This window comes from Malania oleifera, chromosome 7 (assembly GCF_029873635.1).
Source record: "Malania oleifera isolate guangnan ecotype guangnan chromosome 7, ASM2987363v1, whole genome shotgun sequence".
Taxonomy (NCBI): Eukaryota; Viridiplantae; Streptophyta; class Magnoliopsida; order Santalales; family Ximeniaceae; genus Malania; species Malania oleifera.
Genome location: NC_080423.1, coordinates 18,187,535 through 18,201,585, shown reverse-complemented (window position 1 = coordinate 18,201,585; position 14,051 = coordinate 18,187,535). Strand labels below are relative to the sequence as shown.

At 37.4% G+C, this 14,051-nt stretch overlaps 1 protein-coding gene across 1 annotated transcript; it reads right to left on the bottom strand.

Annotated features, from left to right (window-relative positions):
- Positions 1–9,019: 9,019 nt before the first annotated feature.
- Positions 9,020–13,599, bottom strand: LOC131159968 (probable serine/threonine-protein kinase At1g54610). Its single transcript, XM_058115225.1, has 7 exons — positions 13,028–13,599; positions 12,247–12,531; positions 11,649–11,966; positions 11,229–11,450; positions 10,126–10,220; positions 9,678–9,786; positions 9,020–9,516 (listed from the first exon to the last, which is right to left on the bottom strand). The coding sequence occupies exons 1-7, from the start codon at positions 13,427–13,429 to the stop codon at positions 9,175–9,177; spliced, it is 1,773 nt and encodes a 590-aa protein (XP_057971208.1). The 5' UTR covers positions 13,430–13,599; the 3' UTR covers positions 9,020–9,174.
- Positions 13,600–14,051: the final 452 nt, after the last annotated feature.

Genomic DNA, 14,051 nt, shown 5'->3' with positions numbered 1-14,051 from the left:
GTCCGGCCAACTGTTGGGTCGACCGAATTACTTAGTTCAAAATCTCATGGTTGACCAAACCGCGCGAAAAGGAAAAATCGCCTTGGAACCCTGTTGACCGGTCGACCGAACTTCCAATTCAAATCTTACCTAGTTGACCAAACTTGAAACACTCAGTCAATCGAACCTCGCCTTTAGTCGACCGGTGTTCTCGGGTTGCTATATTATTTTTACCGTGGTTAAATTTTTTAAACAGGGTTAATTGTGTTAAAATGGTTTAAAACAATCCTAATAATACCCTACACGTCCTAAACGGTCATATTTTGCCCAACTTCTATATATAGGGGCTCATTTGAAAAAATTAGTAGAAGATTAGCAAGATCATTAACAAAATATCCTCTCAAATTTAGAAAGCCTATTTTGCCAAATACTATCCAAAATACTCTTTTACTTCGTCTTCTTTGAACATCCAAGCGTAGAGAGAGTGTTTAGATTATTAGTGTTTTATCCTAATAGCCCTATACTCTCATTAATATTTGTATTGTTTGATTTTTCTTGAGACCTTGGCTAGGGTTCTTCCCACGGATTTAACTTGATAAATCTTGTACTGTGAAAATTCTTTAGCTTGAGGTTCTTCGCATTGTCATTGCAAGATTCCTTAAGTAATTATTTTTGTATGCAAAATATTTTTCAAAGCTTGTTTTCAAACAACTCTTGTGCTTGATACAATTTGAGAAAATATTTTTGAGTTTGTTTGAATAATATTGCTAGCATCTTTGAAACACTAATCTGATACTGAGATTTCATATACTTTGCTTTCAAAGATTAGCTTGCTTGAACACTCTTGTGCTTGACTGAGTATAATCATTATATTGAGTGTAGATTGCACATATACACCACTGAACTTACAGTTCTTACATGTTTGGTATGGATTGATTAATACTTGCGCATATTGTAGTACATATCTGCTTAGTGTGAGAAGCATATTTTCGTGTACATAAAAATTGTATTACACATCTGTTGTATTCCATGTGTGGTCTGAGGGGACAGTAATCTAACCCCGTAAGGATTGTGTAAAGGTTGGGATCAGTCCTGTGAATTTGACCTAGGGCTTTATCCGCCCACAAGGAGAATTTGTAAAGGTTGAGGTCAGTCCTATGCTAATTGATTTGGTTGTAATCGGTGCCGCTCCACCCATTAAGTGAGCATTAGTGGAATCCCCGGACTTGCGAGCTAGAGGCGGGGACGTAGGCACAGTTGGCCGTGTTCTTTATATTTTCGCAAATTTATTTTCTGCACTTTTATTTTTCAGCACATGTATGTTGTATGCTTAATTCATTATAGGTAATGCATGTGTTGATTGGGTTATAATTAAATAGAAAAATCTTAGGTTTGTGTAAAGCTGCTGTTGATCTAGTTTAACGTAGGAAGTAACTTTTAAATACCCAATTCACCCCCCTCTTGGGAATACACTAACGTCAACAATAAGTTAGTGGGTTCTCAAAAGATGACCTTGGATAAAAAAGACATTGGTTTTAATGGTAAATAAAATATGAAAAAGGAAAACCTTTACGTGGGATATTTTGTAAAAGAGTCTAAATTTTATGCTAGTAGTTTTTTGAATAATATTTATACTCACACTACCTATTTCTTGTGCAAAAAGAAGGGTCATATCAAAATTGATTGCCTATTTAAAAGGAAAAGTGCGAAAACTAAAAAGGTTTGGAAAATTAAGGAAACATCTAATGTGAACCCCTTGAGACCCAAGGAAGAATGGGTACCTAGAAGAACTACATTATCTTTAAAATATTTCTTCCTTAGATCTTATGACTAGTCATCTAATAAGGATTAAGTAGATTCAATCATACCTAAATGAAAAGGGATAACTAAATAATGATTTGATAGTGGATAGCGTTTAAAAAGTCAAATCCTAGTGTATGGGTCAACTATACTAAGGATTTTAGATAATTAAGCCAATATGAGAAATTCAAATGATAAATCTAATATAATATCTTAACTATATATATCATGGTTGATTGGTTAATATGTGAAAGTATTGGTTATAGCTCAAGGGATGAGATAGCATGCTCTAGGAAATCCACTTTCTATGCACAAAAGTGTTTACCTTAGTTGAATAATTTTAAATAATATATGTATGCTTAAGTTTGAATATCTTAATCAAATTTCAAAGGCATTCAAAAGTGAAAAATTTGTCATCACTTATAATTCAACATGTTAAACTCTACTAGTGAAACCTTCTCAAACCTAGTCATAAGCACTGATTATCATGATCAATTCTTAGTCTGCTAGTGTTTATTAAAAGACATCCTACCACAATCAAATTAGAAGCATCCACTAAAGAATTCAAGTTTTCATTAGCTCAAAATAGAATATTCCTCTATACTCGACCTAAAATATTCCTTAGTCATTGTTAATACAAGAGCATTAATCAAGAAAAAATCATATACTCCTAAATGCTCATTGCCTAAATGGTTAGAACATACCTATCATGCTTAATCCACAAGCATGAAAATATTATAATTATTTTTTGAAAAAATAAATCCATACTCCCTTATAAGCCTTCAACCCTTGATCAATAAATTAGAGCTTTGTATTATTAGAATGGTATTGTTGGCTGCAACAAATCTAGGTTGGTTGCACAAGGTTTCAATTAAAGATGAAAGTATCGATTTCAAAGAAATCTATGCACTTGTAGCCAAATTGGAAAGCCATTCAGACTTTAGCCATTCACATGTTGCTCTTCATTAGTAAAATGGAGTTCTTATATGGAGTTATGCAAAATGAATAATCTTAGAACAAAAATGGGAGAATTTGAAGCAAATTAGGCCATTATAATTAGTATACAAAACTAAATATAAGATATTGGCAACTTCAGGCAATTCGGGTGACTGAATGCTCTTGCCTAGTCGATCGAACACATACTGCCAAAGGTGATTTTGAATTCCAGGCAACTTGAGTGACCGAATGAATGAGTCGGTCCATCGAATCTATATTGACTTGGTTGCTAGGGAGTGTTAAACGATTTGGGCGACTGGAAATTCAAAAGTCAGTCAACCGAATGACTCAGGCAACTGAATGAACAGACCCAGTTGACTGAATCCATTCTGACTTCATTACTTAGGAGTGTTAGGTTATTCGGGTGACCGAACCCTACACTTAATCGACCGAACCATGGGGATTTAAAAACTTAACCTTCGCGTAAAACCCTAAAGTCTTGTCCTTTCACTGACCTGACACTCTGTTTCTCTCATCCGGAAGTGCGAAACCCTCTTTTCGACCTCTCTAAGCTCAGATCCTCCATCGAGATCACTCTTTTAGTCCTTAAATCTTCATCACTATGCCTAGGGAAAAGAGCTTTGCACGAAAAACATCAACCACATGTCAAGATGACACCGTAGGCATCACACGCTGGCTCATGACGACTAGAGCTAAGAAGCTCTATAACAAGCATCTTCGATCTCTCGATCCCATCCTTGGTAAGATACTCGACATTCCTTTTATGGAAGAATATTTTACGAAAATTTGTCGTTGTTTTTTCGATTTAGGTTGGGGTAGATTTTTGTTTCATCAACCCCAGGGTGTTTACCCAAATATTGTACGCTTTTTCTATGCAAACCTAATTAAGGATGGTGAAAACTACGCCACTCAAATCATGGACAAAACCTTCCTCTTTACTAATCAAACGTTAGTCGACATTTTTAGGAATAGAGCGTGGGGAATTTAGATGCCCCAAAGTAGGAACCTCATGGATAATGGAGCAAGATTTTACTCCACAAGAGTTTTTATAGCTTGAATTGGAAGAAGTTAGTCACTACTTTGGTCATCCTCCACTTTACAAGCAACTCACTCTTGAAGCTAAAATCATCCATTTAATCCTAACGTACAATATTCTTCCTCATAGAGGGTCTAGAGACCACTTGTCATATTTCGACTGTTTTATCCTACGGTGTCTCTATACTGGAAGGCACCTTGACCTTCCCTTCCTCATTATTAAATGGATGACAGCCAAGGAGGAAACACAAAGGGTCATTCTCTCTTATAGAGGGGCTATCAATCTTATTTTTGAGCATCTCGATCGTCCCTTTTCCCTATGTGTAGCATGCAAATCCACTGATTTCTTCTCATCTACCATGTTAAAGCAAATAGGCTACTGTCTGGTTGGTCCTCTTGGTTGGATTCCCAAACATTGCCCACCTCCTTGCATTAATGTTGATGCATGGGTGGAGGAGGAATGGGAACATGCCTGCATGGCTGAGCCAAATGTTCTTGAGGGTGCTACCTATGCTCCTCCCGATTATGCCTCTATCCAAGGAGCTCTCAAAGACCTTCATCAGCATATAGACTTCAGATTCAATGCACTTCAACAGGACATCCACTCCAACTTCCGGTCCTTCAACCAAAGACTTGAAAGGGTCGAAATGAAACTAGATGGTGCTACTTCTTCTAAAGGGAAAGTACCTATGGAAGCAAGCCAAAGCGACGAGGATGAGGAAGATGACGAGAAGGATGAAAGTTCGTCTAATGGAGATGCTACCAAAGAAGATTATATTAAGAGAGAGCTAACTTTTAGGGGGAGAGCTTGTTGTACATTTCTTATGTGTATGTTTATTTTGAAAACAATATAATTATTTATGTATGCCTTCAGATCTTAATATAGATGGTTTGTTTTGCAAATGCTATGATCTTGTGAATGTTTGTGCTAATAATGCTGGTTGTTGTATGTTGGCAAAATTATGCATGCTGATTGTTGAATGTGGCAAACTTATGCATGCTGGTTGATATATATTGATGTTATGATGCTGGTTGGCAAACGTACAATTCCTATTTAATGACAATTGAAATGAATTATCATATCAAGTTTTTTAATGGGAAAATATAGAGAAAATGTCAAAATGCAATCTTATTCGGATTTTTTTTTTTTTGCCTTTTTCTGATGTCAAAAGGGGGGAGAATTATGAGCAAAATGATTATTTTATTTTACATTTTACCAAAATTTTTAAAAGCTTTGATATATTCTCAAAATTTACGAAATTTAATCAAAGTTAAGCTTAATATTCAAACACTTGAAAATTCTAAGTCTTCGTTCAAATATGCCTAAAAGATTATACATTACTTATTTTTATGTTTAATGCATATTGTGAGGGGGAGCCTTGTGAAGGCAACCTCATTTTACTCATTGTTTGTCATCATAAAAAAGGGGGAGATTGTTGACCTAACAAGGTTTAATCTCATTTTGATAATAATAAATCAAGACATCTAATTGTGCTATCAAGTGTATATACAGGTATTAAGGTATTAAAGCATAATAAAAGATGTAAAATGGAAAGCCATGTAGCATACAAGACAATGGTATTTGGCTATAAACATGAAACTTGTATGAAGGCCAACCTTAAAGACATGAAGATGTATGAAGACCAAGCTTTAAGACATGAAAAATTTTGTTATGTAACTACTATTAAGATTCATGTAAGTACACCTCACTTGATTATTGTGACGAAGCTCTTAGGTGACTTAGTTGGACCTTAGGTACTTTAAAATTCTTGAAAAATATTTTTTTACAAGTTCAAAAGTTATTTCAAAAGGGCTAAAATCATTTTTGGAATTAAAATATAAAGGATTTCGTATTTTAGGAAGTGCGGGCGCCTGAGGCAAAGTGCTTAGTTGACTGAATGTATACTATTTGAACACTAGTATGGTTCCACGAAGTTCGGGCAATCGAACCTCAAGGTTCAATCGACCGAATGGCTACTGCCATTTTTAATTTCTAGACTCAGTTGGTTTGGGCGACCGAACCTAAGAGTTCAGTCGACCAAGTGCGTACTGCCAATTTGGAAATTTTAGATTTAAATTGGTTCGGGTGACCGAACATATAGTTCAGTCAATCAAAGCTTGCGCGGTACTTATCACAACGACCATAAAATCACTTAGAATCTAAATTATCAAGCCATTAAACATGCCAATGGCTAGAATTCATTCCCATAAATAAGTACCTAGCCTTAATGACGAAAAACACTTTAATTGATTATGATTAATGCCACACACTGCTGTGAAATTTTCTGAGTTTGTTTTTCAAGCTTATTGCTTTTCAAAAACCAGAAAAACCTTATCTACTCTTTAAGCTTTGTTTCAATCTTCAATTGAGAGTGTATTAGTGTTTTATTCGTGTACAAAATCTCTCTATTTAGAGAGTTTAATCTGTACAACACTACTTTGATCTGCTTTTTTCTATCTTAATGATTCTGGGATTGAATCGTTGACAAGCGAAAGAGGATTTTCGCTTGAGAGACTTCTCCACCTACTGAAGGAGAGAGACATCTCTGCCTATTGAAGGAGAGAGGTTTCTCCACCTATTGAAGGAGGGTATAGTGAAATCCTCAGCGGGTTTCTTGAGGCAAGGACATTGGCACGGATCGCCAAACCTTGTAAAATACTGTGTCACTCTCTCTTCCTAAACTCTTTTGTTTTTAAGCATATTTATATTGATATTTATCTTCTATGAATGCTGTGAATATTATATTCATTGTGTAGTTTGATAAATTGTTGCAATCATAGCAAAAAATATTTTAAAGTTAAGCACACTTATATTGATATATTTATATGCAGTGAATACTGTGATTATCAAGTAGTGAGATCACTTGTGAAAATCATAGTAAAATTGATTAAGACTTTGCATAAATTTTTTAAATACCCAATTCACCCCTCTCTTGGGATCACACCTCAACTCACAATAAAAGAACTTGTTTTATGTATATGGCAAATAAGACCTATCTAAGTACACTATCATTGGTTATGTGAAGAAGCTTATAGGTGACCTTAGTTGGACTCTAGGCCCTTTATATTTCATTGAAAATTATTTTATAAATATACAAAAATTATTTTATAATTATTTTATTTCAAAGTGTTAAAATCATTTTCGGAATGACAAACGAAGGGTCTTAAGGCTTTAGGAAGTTCAGGAGGCTGAAGAAGGGTACTCAGTCAATCCCTTCTTATCTCCCCAAAACAAGATTCTCCAAATCCCCTCTTTTTTCTACTGTCACCTTGATGTGCGATTTTCTCTATCAATATCTTCCCATCTTCAAAAATCGTAAACATGAAAGTTGTGGGAATTTTTCTTCACTATCTGTAGATACCTAGATTGCCCTTTTTGAAGTTCTCTAGCAAAAGTTGTGCTTCAAATACTGAAGGGTGTTTAGGAAAGTGGTATTGCCATTGGACATACACAATTCATGTTCCAGGTAGTTTGGGCGACCGAACCAGACAGTTTGGGCAACCGAGTTGCTACTGACTTGCACAAATTCCATCTCCAGGGAATTTGAGCGATCGAGTGTCAATTCGGTCGATCGAATATCACAGCAGAAAGCTGCAGCAGCTAGAAAACGGCTAGTTTTGAATGTAATAAATTATCTTTTAAAGTCCAATGGTCATAAAATGGCTAGTTCATTATCTTGCCTATAAATACAAGTTCCAAAACTTGTTCTAGATGATGAGAAAAGAGCGATATACATCTATCATACACATCCAAGGTTTTGATCTTTGTTGAAAAATCTTTTCAAGTACTTTGCAAATTCTTTGTTTATCTTTCAAGTGCTCACCTTCTAGTTACTCCTTGAGCTTCATTCATAATCATATTGAGAGTGTATTAGTGTGATTTTTTATTGTACGAATTTGCTCTATTCAGAGAGTTTTATTTGTACAACTCGATTTCTATTGCTCATTATACCTTGACGATTCTGGGGTGAATTGTTGCCAACTGAAAGGGGATTTTCGCTTAGAAGTTTGTAAAGGTATCTCCGCCTATTGAAAGAGAGAGGCATCTCTGCCTACTGAAAAAGAGAAGTTTCTCCACCTACTGAAGGAGCGTATAGTGGAATCGTCAAGTGGATTGCTTGAGGCAAGGATGTAGGCACGAATCGCCGAACTTTGCTTTTAGACGAACCGGTAGCGTTTGATCCTAACAATTGGTATCAGAGAGAGGTCACGGGTTCGAGCGTTCCCAAGGTAGCTGTTGGGGGGGGGGGATTGTAGGCTTTATGGGGAATCAACAGTCAACCCTGCTCTGAGAGCTAGGCCCCAGCTTGACTGTGCTTGGCGTGCTAGCTCGTTGGCACCAGAAATGGTGCAGCCCCACATAGGCGCCTACCACTTAGTGCGGGATTTTGCGCTGCCAAGAGTATAAGGAAATAAAACTGCGCCCTCCCTAACACCAATTGCTTTTAGGCAAACCAGTAACGCTTAATCCTAACATGTTGTACTTGTCAAAAATTATGGGCACTATGTTGAAACCATAAAGAGGGACTAAAATTTGTATTAGCACAAATTCATCATATTAAGGTTTTGTAACCAAGGATTGGTATTATGTATATAAATGACGTAACGGTTGCCATGATTCATTGTTAGCACATTTAAATTAGATCATGAGAGTTGTTTTCATTTTTAAGACATATTACCCCAAAATATTTTTTTATCCTAGTCATTTATGAAATCATAAAAAGTCTTAAAAATTGTGTTCATAACCAACAATGCCCAACCAAAAGAATGTTAGACCTTATCCTTAGGTGAGCTTATATTGATTATAGTTTATAATTTCATCAATTTGCTGAATATAAAGATGGTGATCATGATGATGTATTGAGCTTTGATGCATTTTAATAGCGTGAGATCACTCTACATATAGATGTAATCAGGCGAGCATAGCATAGAAGCCTAACCCTAATCAGAGTTTATGATGTGTTGGCCTCTAATCAGGGTATACTTGTAAGTTCAAACTCTATAAAGGGTAGGTTCTCTCTCTTTTCTTGTGAGTAATTTCTCAAAGAAGAGGAGAAGCTTGTCCCATTCATATGCCATTGTGGTAGAGAAGGTGAGGAAGCCTTAGCTAGTGTTCTGTTTTTATAGAAAAAAAAAATCCCAGTCATCGATCATGCTTAAAACACCAAGTAAACTTGATTGATCATGTTTCTAGAAATTGTAGCTTATTGTCCATTACAAATCTCCCTTGAGAAAACCAGCCAAAACAAATTTAAGCAATAATAAAACTTGCAAGAATCACAAAAATGTGTTCAATTGGTTACATGTCTGTCCCCAAAAAGCAAAATATGAGACAAAGGGAGCAGGATATAATACACAAGTTTAAACAAAAAATGTGAGGTTTGATAATTTTTTTTCCATGGCTTAATCATTGCCTGATGAAAAGAGTTTTGAAACCTGTTCTGCATCAAGTATTCGGAAATCCATCGTAGAGATAGACCTGCGGTGGAGAGTTGACTTGTTGCCTTCACTGCGGTCAGAGCTGTCTGTAGTAGAGGCCCTTGAGTGGGGCAGGTTCTGGATGTTCTTAGAAGCATTAGGATGACCCTCAGTTCTTGGAGATCTGTTTTGATGGGATTTAACAGCAGGGATAGGGGAGAACACAATGCTTTCTTCGTGCCTGCTCGCATGTAAACTAAATGAAATTCTCATTGCTGTTGTAGCAATCTCTTGGCTATCCATTTTTGCTTCTGCATTCCTGATCTCCTGGTAAAGAAAGCAAATGATAAGTTTATTTGTGATCAATTTCATGATCTTGGCTCGAAATGGTTCTTCGGTTCCAAGCCCAACACATGAGTTACTACAAAATAAACTTCAGTTGGAAACATTATTCTAGGGGAATACTTTAGTACTAGGGGCAATTTTACCTGTTTTGAAGATTCAGCATCTTCTTTGTCCTGCATTACTATTAGCTCATCTCTCCCACAGCCTCTGCGATTTGTTTGTGGCCTTTGTCTTGTCTTCGAAGACCTATGCCTGCCAGAGGAAAAATTAAAATCAGGCAGCTCACCTGTGGGGCTGGGGCATACGGAGATCCCCATGTTTGTACAGCTCAAGAAAATGAATTTGTATGCATGTTTCATTTTCCATCCTAATGATTTTGTATAAAGAAAATGGTAAAAGTGATTAAAACAACCAAACAAAATGTAGCACGGTTAAACAAAATTATACAAGGATTAAGTATTATTCTTTTCCTCTATTTTTGTTGGTCACTAACAGATAAAACACCTGTGATGATCTTTATAAAGCGCCATATAGTATTGTCCTGATACAAAGGAGAAAGAAATTTGACAGTGCTTAACCAATAAAACATACTTCTTCCGCCCATTGGTTTGAGTTGGCTTATCCTCCCATTTGTACACCACAGGTAGACCCGATAGGTCGCACGCCAGTGGACTTGAACTAAAGAACTGTAAGCAAAAATACCTACTTAGATTACAAAACATGATACTCCAAACAAAGTAATTCAAATAGTTATGAGGAAGAAAATTAAGAGGAAGTCCATTAACACCTTTTGGTCTTATTTGTTAAGCTAGACTTCCATGAAATTTGATTATTCAACTTTTGGAAATGCAAAATTCAACTTGAAAGCTTATAAAGACTGGAGGTGTTGGTGAAAAACATTGTGCAAGTCCCATAAAGTAAGAGGCCAGAGAGCTATGAGATGACCTTGCCACCTCCTTTTGATGGACAAGGTGCGGCTGCAAAAGCAGATGGGAAAAAAAACAAAACAAAACAAAACAAAACAAAACAAAGCAAAAGAAAATCTACAGAGCCCAGTTGTTTGACAGTGTGTTTCTATCTTTTTGAAATGATAATTTGTTCATGCTACAGCCAACATTAATTGACAAGCAGCCGAGCCAGATAAAGGCTTCCACTAACTCCTGCCGAGTAACACCTTGGTTAATTGTTCATCTTAGTCTGAATTCAATCCTTAAATATTTGACACATCACTCTCATCCTCCTCCTCTTCCTCTTGCTACAGAATAAAAATCATGTAATTGAGCTTGAAAATCGGGCGAAACTTCCTGTAACTTAAGTCCACAAATCAATCATAAAATTTCCTCCAATTTAGATGAACATAGGCAGATGAGGATTGCTTGAACATTGTATCGGTTAGCGACGTTTCTGATTTTTAAACACAAAGCTTAAAATGCTGCAAGGCTTTTCTACTTTTGTGAATTTAAATATATAAAATTCAATGCCCAAACACTTATTTTAGAAAGTGCTGTAGTTTTAATCATTTAGGCTCCCAAAACTCTTAAATCTTGCATTGACTTTTTTCAGAAATTCTTAAGCTTTAGAACCACTGTTACTGTAATCCTTTGCAGTTGAAGGGAACAGTTAAGCAAGCGAAAAGAAATAAGTACACCACACAGCAGTGATTAAAAAACAAGGTGCTGCCTGTTTGCACTTACTTCACTTTGAAGAGCAGAAGCAGCACAGCCGCGATATGTTGGATCCAGAGCAAGAAGCTGGGTCAAAAGACCAAATGAAGAGGGTGGGAATTCCCCAAAGGTCTCTTGCAAACTAGGTTTATACTGTTGTGGTGGTCTGAAGCTTGCAGGTAGCTTCATTTTCTTCCAATAGTCCTCTGATGGTGAACCACAAAGTTTGAAAATCTTATGGAGCTGCTCCACCTGAATACACAAAAAGCTTAATAATCACAAGGAGTGGGAACATTTTTCCTTGTTCCTTTTTTCTTTTCTTTTTCTCACTACTATTTGTGATGCTGACTCTCATTCATGCCAATGGTCCTTTTCTCAATAATTGAAACTAGAACTTATCAATGGAGCAATTTCAATTGTATCCAAAATAACATGATTTCAGATTTTTACCTCTGTCCTACCGGGCATAATTGGCTTTCCAACGAACATCTCGGCCAAAAGGCATCCTGCACTCCAGAGATCAACTCCAACTCCATAATCTGTAGCACCTAACAACAGCTCTGGGGGTCTGTACCACAGCGTCACAACTCGGCTTGTAAGAGGGCGTCTCGGCTTGGGATTGAAGTAATTTGCCAGACCAAAATCTGCAATCTTCAACATCCCCCCTTTGTCTATCAACAAGTTGGACCCTTTGATGTCTCGGTGCAAAATTCCCCTCTCATGGCAGTGCTGCAGACCAGAAAGCAGCTGCTGCATGTAGCACTTAACCTGCATCAGTAACAGTTTCCTACATCATTGCTTAAGAATCTCCACTCATTTTTAGAACTAAATCATTCCTGGGTACTTATGATGAGAACATATGCTGCTGCTTTTTTTTTCACTAGCATGCTTTGCTTCTAATGATATTTATTCATTATGTTTCCAAATCAATTGAACTCAAACTGTCTCAAGCACTTCAGGGGTCCCAAGTTTGACAGTTCAAAATCAATAGCTAGTTATAATGAAATCTATATTTCATCATTTAAAAGGTAAAAGGCAAGAATCCAACCTGTGGCTCACTTAGGCGCCTGTCTGGATGAGAGATAATCTTGGCCAAGTCAGAGTGCATGAAATCAAAAACCAGGTACAGGCTATACTGCATCCTTGATGTGGCTAGGCCTTCAAGCTTCATGACATTGGGGTGATCTAACTTCCGCTGTATCATTATCTCTCTTGCCATAAATTTCACGCTTTCCGCCTCCGATGCATCGAACCGCACTTTCTTCAAGGCAACAATCTCTCCTGTCGCCCTGTCTCGCGCTTTATAAACATTGCTATAGGTCCCCTGCCCAACCTGCAAAAACCAAAATTTCCACACCCAATTCAGAACAATGGGTTCTTCTTTATTCTGACAGTCATCCGACCAAGGGCTACAATGGCTGTCCCCAAAAACAGGGGAAGAAAAGGAGAAAAAAGCCCTGTTTTCCCCAAAATCGAAGAAAACAATGTGTAGCGTTTGATACTTTTCAAGAACAAGTATGCTATGTGTATTAATAGATTAATGAAAAAAAAAAAAAAAACAGACTTAATTTCATTAAAGAAGAACAAGCAATGAAATGAAAAATTAAAAGGTACCGTTGTCATAGATAGAAAAAGCGGTGAAATCAGAGAAATGCAACCCCTGTTTTTTGGAAGAACAGGGATGAATTGAACATCCAACATCCAACAAAATCAAAATGATAGTACTGAATTAAATTTGGCACAAAGACGTACCAAAAGAAAAAAAAAATGATTTAACAAATAATGACTGATCATATTCTCCTGGCCTACTACCAAATCAATGCATGTACCTTTTCGAGCTTCTCATAAGAATCAACACTCTTTGGAACCAAACCCAACAGGACTTCCCTTGGGATATTATCGGCAAGCCACCTTGGCCAACCATCCACAAGCTCATCTCCTGCAATCTTCTTCTTCTGCAAAATCTTTTCCAAAACATCCCCACCAAGATCTCTGTTTTCCTCTTCTCTGATTCTCACCTTCCTTTCTTCTCCTCCTCCTCCACCACCAAGTCCCACTCCCCCTTTCTTATTACCCGCCCCCTGCCCCTGCGGAACGAGATTACCGGATGGATTCTTCCCCTGCTGTTTCCGGCCAACGGCTCGCCTAGCATACCCATTTTCCAATTTCAGCTTCTCGAGGCCCCGGCGTCTTCCCGACTGCGTCGAATGCTTCGTGAGAATACACCCCATTGCATATGCCACTCCGGCGAATGCTGAGGGGTTCCGGGGCGGCTCGGGGCTCGATCGGAGCACTGCTTGCAGCTTTGTGGCATATGGCAAATGCAAGATTAGGAGGATGATGATAAGAATGATCAGGTGGTTGCATCATGTGATGTTGCTGTCCTTTGGCCGGCACGCATTTGGAAGTATGCTGAAGAAGAAAGGGGGGGCTTTGTCTTGGGCTCCGCTTTCTTCGCCGTGTCGAAGGAGAGAGACAGAGGAAAGGTGATGATCATCAGCAACATTGTCAACACCTGGACACTCTTGTTTTCTCAGGGTGGCTTTAGCTTTTATTTGTTATTTGTGAATAAAAAAAGAACACTTTTTAGTTGGGTCGCTGTGATGAAGAATGAAGAGTAACGGTTACAGAAGTTAATCAATTTTGGCGGGCAAATGTTTGTGTACGGATTTTGTTCGGTGCGCTGCCGGTTGCCGGTCACCGGTCACAGGGTCCACAGTTTGGACAGCATAATCACATAATGAGCCCATGGATCCTTCTTGGGTAGAGCCTAAGCGGGTTGATTTATAAATAAGTGAATAAAATAAGTATGTTTGTGTATTCAATTATTAAAAGAACTAATAAGATGATGAG

Excerpts from the sequence above, each read along its gene's own strand:
- LOC131159968 (XM_058115225.1), bottom strand. The coding sequence starts at position 13,429 with ATGGGGTGTATTCTCACGAAGCATTCGACGCAGTCGGGAAGACGCCGG. Across the intron at positions 11,451-11,648 it reads TTATGCCCGGTAGGACAGAG|GTGGAGCAGCTCCATAAGAT; the intron begins GTAAAAATCTGA and ends TTGTGTATTCAG. Across the intron at positions 9,787-10,125 it reads CAAACCAATGGGCGGAAGAA|GCATAGGTCTTCGAAGACAA; the intron begins GTATGTTTTATT and ends TTCCTCTGGCAG.